Source organism: Sarcophilus harrisii, chromosome 4 (genome assembly GCF_902635505.1).
Source record: "Sarcophilus harrisii chromosome 4, mSarHar1.11, whole genome shotgun sequence".
Classification (NCBI taxonomy): Eukaryota; Metazoa; Chordata; class Mammalia; order Dasyuromorphia; family Dasyuridae; genus Sarcophilus; species Sarcophilus harrisii.
In genome coordinates, this window is record NC_045429.1 from 417549960 (window position 1) to 417562596 (window position 12637).

Genomic DNA, 12637 nt, shown 5'->3' on the forward strand with positions numbered 1-12637 from the left:
CATTCTAGACACTAAGAACAAAGGTACAGAAGTAAAAAAGAACAGGTTGAAAAGAAGAAAGAGTGAGCAATCCAGTTTGTTTTTAATAGCAGAAGTTCGAAAGGGAATAGTGTTTGATAGTTTAAGAGAAAGGTTGTGGCTAAATTGTGTATGATGAAGGATTCTAAAAAACAAAATTGGGTAGGAAGAAGTAAAAAGGAACAATTATAAAAATCAGACATAAAAAGAACAACAGAGGAAGTAGGTGGTGTAGAGGGATGATAAATGTATCTTACACTCATTTGGGTTGAAGAAGGAACAACATGTTCATCCAGAAAGGTGTAGAAGTCTTCTGAAGTTATAAAGAGGTGATAAAAACTGGGGGATGAGGGTGAGGTTGTCGAATGGACTTTTAGAAGGGTGTATAGATTTCAAGATTAGGGGGAAAATAGAGTGCTGGGTAAAATAAGGAATAGGAGGGGAAGGAGAAAAGATAAGCTAACTGAGACAGGGAAAAGGGGCTGAGAAGGAAAATAGTAAGAATAAGATAAAGAGAAATTCACAAATAGCGATTATAAATTTGAATGGGAATGGGAAGAACTTGCGTGTGACAAGTGTAAAAATTTAAGATTTTGGAATTATTTAAGAATTAATTATTTGGTAAAAAATTGTTGGGAAACTGGAAAGCAGTATGGCAGAAACTGGGCATAGACCACACTATCTTACATAGTTTTCCAAGATAAGGTCAAAATGAATACATGACTTAGACATATATAGAAAGAGTAATGCAAAAAAATTATAAAGACATGGAACTTATTGTTAGTTTTTAGACTTATGGATAAGCTAACAATTTATGAATAAGCAAGAGATAAACAAAGATAAGTATAAAATGAATAATTTTGATTTTTTAAATTAAAATTAAAAATTAAAAAATTTTTATTCAAATAAAAGCAAATATAACCAAGATTAGAAGGGAAGCAGAACACTGAGGAAAATTTTTTACAGTTTCTTAGATAAAGATCTCATGTCTCAAATATATAAAGAACTTTGTCAAATCTATAAAAATATGGGTCATTTCCCAATTAATGGCCAAAATATACAATCAGAATGAATGATTAGAATAGTTTTAAGAGTGAGATTTTTATTCCCATACCAATTAATGTAATCGTAGAAATTTCAGACAACTAATTGAAAAAAAAGTATAAATTAATTTCAAAGAAATTCTTAATAAGTTACAAACAAATTCTTAAATCAGTGTTAGAGAAATAAAGTGTTTTGATCACTGGATAAAGTCACACAAGAAATATTTTTGATTTGCTAAAAAGAAACTATTGCTAAAAAGAAATGGACCTATGTATAAAACAGCAAAGCCAGTTAGGAATTCTACATATTCTAGGAGCATGCCAGTGTTGTAGAGAAGGAATCTGTAGTCAAGACCTTGAGAGGAAATTGGGGAGGAGGAGAGAATGATTATGTAAGCTTGGGAAATTCATCAGAGATATAAAAGATCCCAAGAGTTATTGGAAGAGATAATGGTGGTTAATAGAGCCAAAACTGTGACTAATAACAGAAGAAGTGTCTGTAGTCAGATGTGGAAAAGACAGTTGTTAAGGACAGTAATAGCTTCAGTGAGTGAAACCCCTCATGGTGGATAGAAGTATCTTAGCTATGGACTTTAGAAAAGCATCCGTCCTTTTAGTCCAGTAGAGGATTATAACTAAGTAGAACTTCATGAGGACTTCACAAAAGGAAAAAAAAAAGAAATTCTAGTAATCGAGAGTTGCGAGTTTATGTGTTTTCTCCATGTGTGCTTCATTATTGTTGCATTCTAAACCTGAGCCCACTTTAACCCAGGGATCTTACATATGTAGGAGGAAGTGTGTCCCTGTTTTGGGAGAAATGGCTTTTAAGAAGACCTGTTCATGTTAACTTTTTTTTTTTTTGAAGAGGCAATTGGGGTTAAATTAGGGTTAAGTGACTTGTCCAGGGTCACACAGCTAGGAAGTGTTAAGTGTCTGTGGCCAGATTTGAACTCGGGTCCTCCTGACTTCAGGGCTGGTGCTCTATCCACTTCACCACCTAAATTGTTCTTTTTTGTTTAAAAAATACAGTTATATTTATAGCAGCTCTTTTTGTGATGATTAAGAAATGAAAGTCAAAGGAATGACCATCAATTGGGGGTTGTATATGTGATTGTGTTGGAATGTTATTGGGCTATAAGAAATAGCAAGCAGGATGAACCTGGAAAGAATTGCATGAATTTATACAAAGTGAAGTAAACAAAACCAGATAATGTTGTATGTTGTAACAGCAATATTGTTCAATGAATTGTGCATGACTTAGCTATTCTCAGCAATAAATGTTCCAAGACAAAGAACAAAAGAATAAAATCTGCTTCCAAAGAAAGAACTGGTATTATCAGAATCCTATTTTTTACTTTTCTCTCCTTCCCTTCCTTTCTTTCCTCTTTCCCTTCTCTCCCTCCCTTCCCTTCTTTCCCCTTTCCCTTCCTTCTTTCCCTTCCTTCTTTTCCTTCCTTCCTTCCTTCCCTTCCTTCTTTTCCTTCCTTCTTTCCCTTACTTCTTTTCTTTCCTTCCTTCCCTTCCTTCTTTTCCTTCCTTCCTTCCCTTCCTTCTTTTCTTTCCTTCCTTGCCTTCCTTTCTTCTTTTTCTTCCTTCCTTCCCTTCTTTCCTTTCTTTCCTTTCTTCCTTTTACTCCTTCCCTCCCTTCTTCCCTTCCTTCCTTCCCTTTTCCTTTTTCCTTCCTTTCTAAAATTTTACTAGAATATTCTTGTACAAAGTGATTAATATGGAAATATTTCACATGATTCCACCTGATTGCACATGTATAATCTATATCTGATTGCTTGCTATCTCAGGGGGAGAGACGGGAATAAAGGAGAGAGAGAGAGAATTTGGAACTCAAAAACTTAAAGAAAATGCATGTAATTGAGGAAAAAATATTATATTTTTAAAATAAGGTACAATTGTATGATCTATTTACAAGAGTTTTTCCTTATAGGCAAATCTGATCTCAGACACTTAACACTTCCTACCTGTGTAATTTTGAGCAAGTCACAACCCCAATTGCTTCAGCAAAAATATATATGCACATGGATAATTTTTTTAATTAAAACTTTTTATTTTCAAACTATAGGCATGGATAATTTTCAACATTCACTCTTTTAAAATCTTGTGTTTCAGATTATTTCCCTCTCTCCTCCCCCCCTCTCCCCTAGATGGCAAATAATCTAATATATGTTAAATATGTGCACTTCTTCTATACATATTTCCACAATTATTGTGCTGCACAAGAAAAATCAAGTCAAAAAGGAAAAAAAAAATGAGAAAGAAAACAAAATGTAAGCAAACAACATAAAGAGTTAAAATACTATGTTGTGATCCACACTCACTTCCTACAGTCTTTTCTCTGGGTGTAGATGGCTCTCTTCATCACAACATCATTGAAACTGCCCTGAATCATTTCACTGTTGAAGAGAGCCACTTCCATAGGAATTGATAATCATATAATCTTGTTGCCCTGTACAATGATCTCCTGTTTCTGCTCACTTCACTTAGCATCAGTCCATGTAAGTCTCTCTGAAGTCATCTTGCTGATCATTTCTTAATAGAACAATCATATTCCATACAAGTTTTAAAATAACTTTTGCTTGTTTGAACAAGCAAATACTGGTATTAGAGTATAGAGTTCCTTCTTTCAAGATTTGTTTAGGAGCAATTACTTAAGACAGAGAGAAATTAAATGACTTGGTTAGAGTTACAGTTATTAAATGTCTGAGGCTATATTTGAACTCAGGTCTTCCTAATTACAGTCCAGCACTTTCTTCATTGTACCACCCTTCTACGTGGAGTATTAGACTTAATTCATGAAGTCCTGATACTTACTAGATATTTTACCTGGATAAGTCACTTAACTCTCTTTGTCTTAGTTTGCTTATCTGTACAACGGGGATAACAATAGCATCTATATCCCTGAGTTGTTGTGAGGATCAAATGAAATAATTGTAAAGTGATTAACAAATTACTCAACAATAATAAGTATTGTATAAATGTTATCTATTATTTGTTATGGGCCAGAACTCTGAACTTGAAACAAAGAATTCGTACAAGGTACTAAGTCAGTGGAATTGATACAGAGACAATAGTTATCTAATTTAGCATGGTTCAGTATGATTGATTTAATCCTACAAGGAGATATTATGGTCCAGAACTTAAACAAGGTACTAAGTGGAATTGAGGAAACAATGGTTAAATCTAGTTTAGCATTGATTTAATCCTACAACAAATAATGGTTTCCTAGTGATATAATGATTGGTGTATGCTCAGTGTGGGGCATATAAGCAAGAAACTCTAAGGGCCAGAAAGACAAGTGCACTAGAAGCTCTTGGAGCCTCAGCCAGGATTTGGTTGGGGAGATTCAGAAACCAGAGAAGGCAGGCAGGAGCTCAAGCTCTTGGAACCAAGGAGAGAGATAGGCCTCCAGAAAAACTAGTGGAGCCCCAAGTGAAGGAGACAGACTTTGAAGGAGAAAATAAAGGATTTGGACTTTAACACCTGGCTGCACTTGGGATGATTACTGAACTAAAACTAAGGCTGCCTCCAGAGACCCCAAGAAAACCTCAACAGAGAAGATTACATTTTAGAGAGAATATTACAATTAATATTATACAGATGAGAGAGATTTGAGTCTGAAGTTAAATGACTTGACCAGATTCAGATAGGTGGGAGAACTGGGATTCATATTCAGATCCTATAACTCCAAGTTCAATGTTTTGTTTTGGGTTGTTTTCCTCATTGCACCATGGAGGGAAACTTGGAAAGGGAAGAAGAGAAAGGAAAGGCAACTGGTATTTGCTTGTGGAAGTCCAGAACATTTAAGAGAAGCTATGAGCACAGAATTGAATTTAGAGGCAAAATTTTAAAAAAGAGAGATTGTCAGAGCTGTGGAATAAGTAGGAATGAAGAGGAATCTAGGCAAAATTCTTATGGTTCTATAGCTACCAAGCTATTTCTCTGAATTCCATTCTTACTCCTTGAGAAATTAGTAAATATCATGCTGGCTGATTGTGTATTGAAAAGACATCAGGGCCACAATTGACTCTACCCCAGTTTCCCGCCCTCATAAAATCTCCCTTTGACTAACACTCATTTGTACATAGAATCAGAGAAAGACTTTTTTTAAAAATAAAGTTTATTAATTTCTTGTTATTTTCTTTTATATCTTAATTAAGTTATTATTAGGTATGTGTCTTTTTATGGTCTGGCAAAACAGAATATATTAGATTATTAAACTATGAGGTACATAATTGATTGTCCCCAAACAGCCTCATTGAACCTGAGGTACAGAGTTTTCTAAGTTGTATAAAATTTGTACTCAATGTAAACTATTCTTTCTAGATGTTTAACAATGAAAAGGTTGAGACAGATTAAGGTGAAAATCTAGGTAGTTTGTAGAGCAAGGAAAGAAAATTCTTTTAGGATGGGGAGATGTGTAAGGTCAAAAAGCAGGAGCCAGGAGAGAGAAAGATTGAGCATTCGTAAGAGAGAGACTGACAGATGAAAGGAAAAGAAGTGTGATGGGATGGGATCATGGGTACAGTTGGGAGAGATATCCCTGGCAAGAAAGAAGTGCTGAATAATATAACAGAAGGAGTGCTAGAATTAGTCAAGTAGATGTATGTTCATATCTTCTAATACTTGCTAGTTGTATGATGATGGGCAAGTTAACACCTTTGAACATCAGTTTCTGCTTCTGTAATTGAGAATAATACTTATAGTATCTCTACATAATAAAGTTTTTGTGATGAGTTTTTGTATAATGTAATCATTCTGAAAACCTTAGTGTTAGATAATATATAGAGGCTTTGAAAGGTATGGGAAGAGAGTTGAAAGATCTTATATCTTTGAATGGACTCTATTTTTCTATTAAGTAGCTGGCAAAGTTGTCTACTAAAAATACTACTAAAAAGGGGGCAGTGGATAAAGTTATTGGCTTGAAGATAGTGAAAAAAATTTGAAGTGGTTATATTGAAAAGTAGTTTATAACTTTACTATTGCTCTTTTCAAGCCTTTCAGTTCAAGAACTGTTAAAATATTCTATTAATATTTCCAATAAGAACAAGGGTATGAAGCAAGGAAATGCTAGCTATAGCAATAAGAGAAGAAAAAGAAATTGAAAGAATTGGAATTGGGCAATGAGGAAATAAAACTATTACTCTTTGGAGATAATATGGTAATGTACTTAGAGAATTCTAGAGAATCAACTAAAAAACTAAATGAAATAATAAACAACTTCAACAAAGTTGCAGAATATAAAATAAACTCATTCATTAGCATTTCTCTATATTATTAAAAGTTCATCAGGGAGAGATGGAGAAATTCCATTTAAAACAGTTAACTAGAGAGTATAAAATATTAGAAATCTTCCTACCAAGAAAAATTCAGGAACTATAATTACAAAATAGTTTTTGTTGTTTTTGTTTTTGTTTTTGCTGAGGCAATTGGGGTTAAGTGACTTGCCCAAGGTCACACAGCTAGAAAGTGTTAAGTGTTTGAGAGCATATTTGAACTCAGGTCCTCCTGACTTCAGGGCTGGTGCTCTATGCATTGTGCCACGTAGCTGCCCCTACAAAATACTTATCACACAGATAAAGTTGGATATAAACAAATGGAGAAATATTAATTGCTCGTTTTTCATCCTAAGCCAATATAATAAAACTACCTAAATTGATTGATTTATCAAGTGTCATATCAATCAAGCCACCAACATTTTTATTTTAAAGAGCTATAAGCAATAATAAAATGTATTTGGAGGGAAAAAAGGTCAAGAATATCAAGAAAATAAATGAAAAAAAAAAGTGAAGGTACCCAGCAGTACAAGATCTCAGATTGGGTTATAGAATGGTAATCATTAAAACAATCTGGTAATTGCTAAGAAATAAGAGTGATGGATCAGTGAAATAGATTAGGTATGCAAAACAGAGCAGTAAATAACCATAGTATTTAGTTTTTGACAAACCCAAAGATCCAATCTTTTTAAATAATAAATCATTATTTAACAAAAAATTCTGAGAAAATTGGAAATCAGTTTGATGGAAACTAGATATGGATCAACTCACACTATATATCAATATGAGGTCAAAATTACTACATGATTTAGACATAAAAAGTAATATAAGCAAATTATGGTAACATGGAATATTTTATCTATTAGATGTATGGATAAGAGAAGAATTTATGGTCAAATAAGAGACAGCACTATAGCATTGTGTGAAATTAAAAAAACAAAAAACAAAATCAGTGCAGCCAAGATTAGAAGGAAAAGCAGGAAACTGGGAAATTTTTTTTTACAGAGTTTCTCTGATAAAGGTATTTCAAATATAGCTGAGTCAAATTTGTAAGAATAAGACTCATTCCCCAATTGATAAAAGGTCAAAGGATATGAACAGGTAGTTTCCAGAAGAAATCAAAGCAAGCCATAGTCATATGAAAAAATGCTTTAAATCATTACTAATTAGAGGTACCACCTTTTACCTATCAGATTGACTAATATGACAGGAAAGGAAAATTATAATTGTTGGAGAACATGTGGAAAAATAGGAACACTAATGTACCATTGATGGAGTTATGAACCAATCCAACTTTTCTGGAAAACAAATTAGAACTGTGCCCAAAGAGCTATAAAACTGTGCAAACCCTTTGACCCAGAAATGTCCTACTAAGTATGTACCACAAAGAGTTCAAAGGAAAATGAAAAGGACCTGTAATATTCTTTGTTCAGTTTCCTGGTGGTCTCTGGGGAAACCTTCTTTTCAGTAGAGTAATCACCACAAGAGTAGCCAGGGGTTAAAGTCCAAATCCTTTATTACCTTTTTCAAAGTTCTGTCTTCTTGCCTGGGGCTTCAGCTAGCTTTTTTAGAGGCCTTCTGGAGTTTTGGTTTTAGTGGAGAAAATGAAGGAGGAGAGCCTGCCACCAAGGTGGTGTGAGATGGGATGAATGAATCTGAGTCCAAGGGCTTGTGCTTCAGTTTCCAGTCTGCTTGTCTTCCCTTGCTCTCTTTGAATAAACCTGGCTAAAGCTCCTAGCTTATATGCTCTACACTGAGTATAAACCAATCATTATATCACTAGGAAACCATTATTTGTTGTAAGATTAAATCAGTCATACTGAACTTAGAGAACTATTAATTATTAAGCACTATGGTAAAAATCATTGTTTCATCAATTCCACTGAATCAGCACCTAGTAAGAATCCTTGTTTTAAGGTCAGAGTTCTGGCCTATAACAAGGACCTATATGTACAAAAACATTTACAGTGTTGTTTTCATGGTACCAAATAATTAGAAATTGAGGAGATGCCCATCATCAGGGGAATGGCTGAATAAATTGTGTTATATCATTGTGATAGAATACTATTGTGCTATAAGAAATGATGAGAGGAGTTATTTTCAGAAAATCCTGAAAATGGGGTAGCTTCCAGCCCTGAAGTCAGGAGGACCCGAGTTCAAATCTTGTCTCAGACACATAACATTAGCTGTGTGACTGTGGGCACTTAACTCCAATTTCCTCAGCAAAAAAAAAAAAAAAAAAAAAAGAAAAGAAAAAAGAAAATCCTGAGAAGAAACCTGATGCAAAGCAAAACAAGCAGAACCTGGACAACATTGTACTCCTTAACAGCAATATTGTATGTTGATCAACTATGATTCTCATAGCTATTCTCAGCAATACAATGATCCAAGACAGTTCTTAGGGACTTATGGTGAAAAATGCTGTTTTCCCCCCAAAAAACCAAAACCCAAAACAACTGATGGAGTCTGCATGTAGATTTAAACATAACTTTTCTTTCTTTCTTTTTTTTAATTAAAGCTTTTTATTTTTCAAAACACATGCATGGACAATTCTTCAACATTAGCCCTTGCAAAACCCTGTGCTCCAATATTTTCCCCCTTTCCCTACATCTTCCCCTAGATGGCAAGTAGTCCAGTATATGTTAAACATGGTAGAAATATATGTTGAATACATTATATGTATATGTATTTATACAATTATCATGCTGCACAAGAAAAAAAGAGAAGCAACATCAAATGCAAGCAAACAAGAAGAGTGAAAATGCTATGTTGTGAACCACACTCAGTTCTCATAGTCCTCTCTCTGGGTGTAAATGGCTCTTCATCATTGAACCATCTCATTATTGAAAAGAGCCATGTCCATCAGAATTGATCATTATATAATCTTGTTGTTGCCATGTATAATGATCTCCTGATTCTGCTCATTTCACTTAGCATTAGTTCATGTAAGCGTCTCCAGGATTCTCTGAAATCATCCTGTTGGTTGTGAAACATAACTTTTCAAATTTTATTATTTTTATTTTTCACCTATGTTTCTTTTGCAGCATGGCTATTATGGAAATGTATTGTATGACTGCAATGTATTATCTATCTAAATATCTATCTCTGATATATTTAGATAAAGTAGAGAATTTAGAAATAAAAATTTTAAAAAACAAACATTAATGCATGTAATGGAGAAAAAAAATTAAATGTAAAGTAGGCTATGGGGTGAAAAATTACACTGGATAGAAAGCTTGCTTTTGTTTGGTTTTTTAAATTGGGAAAAGGAAGGCATGAAATTGTGGGAAAATAAAATAACATAATACATTTAATTCATTTAATAACATAATACATTTAATTCATTTTATGTTTTAATAGGCTAAAAAGTATTGAATTAACTGAGAATTTAAAAAAGCTTTCAGTAGAAAACAAACAAATGGCACAAGAAAAAATGACTACAGCCCTAGAGTCTAAGAAACTGCAAGAAGATATTAATGTAAGTTTATAAATATAAGTACCTTTTTCTAATTTGAAAGATGGAATTGTTGATTATCTCTGATATCTCACCTACCTCTAAAATTCTTTTATTCTTTTTAGATTGGCAGTAAAAATGGGCAAAAAGTTTGGGTGAAGTTTATAGATATCGATCAATCAATCTAATTTTACATTAATACATTAAAGATCTATGGTTTCATTAGCATGACAAACCCTGAAACAGATTTAAACTCATCTATAACTTAATAAAAAGTCTTAGAGAATTACCTGAGGTACCTAGAATCTCACAGCTAATTAAATGTTAAAGGCAAGAATTAAGCTCATTACTTGCTGAGTTCAAGCTCCTTACTCCATTATGCCCTGCTACATTTCTGATCTAATTGTCAAAGTCAGTCACTCACCATTTACTAAACATCTATTACGTAAAAGACACTAAATGTTAAGAATATAAAAAAAGATAATCCCTTTTCTTAAAGAGATCAGACTACAATGGGAAAGACATGCAAAGCTATGTATAAATAAGTGATATATAGGATAAGTTGGAAATAAACAGCAGAGAGAAAACACTATTGAACTTAAATGATTGGAAAAAGCTTTCTGTAGAAGGTAAGATTTTAGCTGGAACTTGAAGAAGTCAGGCAAGCTAGGAAATAAAGATGAGCAGGAGAGTATTCTGAGTCTGGGGAGGTAGCTGGTCAAAGTGCTGGGTGTTGGGAGATAGAGACTAGATAGAGTATGTAGAGGAGTATAAAGGATAAGTCTGATTTTGATCATGAATTCACTCCTGATATTCTTTCTGTTCTTCTATCCATGTTTCTTTGTCTCTTCAGCCTATTTCTGCTCATTAATTTGTGTGTTTCTCGAGATTCTTAGGTTTTTGTTTTTTGTTTTTTTTTTGTTTTTTTTTTTTTTGACAATCTCATTCAGTCCCATGTTTTTGATTTCTACTTCTATGCAAATACTCCTAAATCTCTAACTCTGGTCCTGACCTTTCTCTTGTACTCATGATTCACATTTCCAAATGCCTATAGAACCTTTCTAAACACATTTCAAAGTCAGTATGTACAAAATCAAGCTTACTTTCTTTCTCCTTAAAACTTTTCTTTAAACTTGGCTCCATCTTTTTATGGCACCACTACTCATTCTTGTTTCCCCTGTTCGGAACTTTAAAGTTACTTTTGGCTCTTTTCTCTTCTTTACCTCTCATTTTGCTACCACAAAGAATGCATTTGAAGGATATTAAAAACCCTTCATGATCTGACTCTAGCCTATGTTTCCATACTTATTATATATTACTTTTCTTTATATACGATAAGATCTAGAGATACTGGCCTGTTTAATGTTTGCAGTGAGTAACATTCTATGTCCTATTTCTGAGGCATTGCATAAACTGCCCACCAGGTGTGCAATACTTTCTCTCCTCACTTCCAACTTATAAAATTTCTAGTGTCCTTCATGTCTCAGCTCAAATCCCACCTCCTATATGAGACCTACCTATCCTGTTTATCTCTATTTTTTAGTGCCCTCTGCAATGGAAATCATTAAAAATATTATTTTATATTTACTTACCTGTGTACATGTTGTTTCCCCTAAAAAAAAAAATTAAGCTCTTTGAGGGCAGAGACTGTTTTTTGATACTCTAGAATAGACAACATATTTATATTCTTGGTGTATTAGCATAATGTCTGGTACATAGCAGACACTTGATGAATGCTTATTGAATTAATATTTAATTATTGAGTCATGCTATTTCACTTCCAGATTATCTCTAATATTCATACCTACCTGATCATTTCTATTATAGCAGTTCTAGTTTAAGCCCTCATTATCAACCACTGGGACTGTTGTAATTGCCTTTCAACAGGTTTTCATGTTTCTAGTTCCTCCTTCAAACTATCCTTCAAATCATTATGACAATCATTTTTCTTATATGTAAATGGAGTCATTCTATGCCTCTGCTCAAAGCTTTTAGGAGGTCTACAGAATAAGGTTTAGTTTTTTTCTTGGGTGTTGAGGATTTTTTAAAGTATGGGGCCACCCAACCTTTTCAGCCTTGTATCATTTTCTTGACTGTTCTACTTTCCAGGCAAATTGGTGTGGATTAGTATTTGAACTGGATTTTGAGGGTTGGACAAGATTTCAAAAGATGGGTAGGATTTCAATGGAAGGAATTATTAGGGTTGTGGAGGAAATATGAACAAGTTAAAAAGGAAAATTGATACTTTGAATTTTATTCAAATAAGAGTGATTTTAATGTTTTTAAAACTTGTTTTTAAAATATATGTGAAATAATTTGTCTAACATCAACTATTTATTTATTTAGGATAGCAAAAAGCAAGAAGAAAAGATGATGAAGCAAATTGAAAATCTAGAAGAAACAAAAAACTTATTGAGGCAAGGAAAATAAGTGGCTAAATATTTTGGGGCTTATATTATTATTACCTTTTAATTTAGCAAGTTAACAATGTTTCTGTTAGTATATTATAGTTCATATTGATTTTATGTGAGCTACACTTCAACACTTTAAAGAAATTATTCTTTCTTAGTGTTAGTTCTTTCCCTATCTATGCAAAATATCCATGCCTTAATATAGATAATTTTGTGATTTTCTGTGGTTCAAAAAAATCATTACTCAGTAAACAAGTTCTGGTGATGAATCTCTCTTAGCTAGGTTAGTTCTTAGATTAAAATCTATTACTAATTCTTTACTCAAAGGCTTTCCAGATAGGAGAATCTACTTGTCAGACCTCATGCTTTTCTATTAGTTAAGAACCTGGACTGCAAGGATGTATTTGAGTTGTTTGTCCTTTGTGC

General features: G+C 33.3%; 1 protein-coding gene across 1 annotated transcript in view; it reads left to right on the top strand.

Moving 5' to 3' along the window:
• Positions 1 to 12637, top strand: part of SYCP1 (synaptonemal complex protein 1) — an 88961-nt gene that overhangs the window by 45865 nt on the left and 30459 nt on the right. The window contains exons 19-20 of the mRNA XM_031967350.1: positions 9707 to 9824; positions 12147 to 12217. Coding sequence (XP_031823210.1) covers positions 9707 to 9824; positions 12147 to 12217 — 189 coding nt within the window. The remainder of the gene's footprint in view (positions 1 to 9706; positions 9825 to 12146; positions 12218 to 12637) is intronic.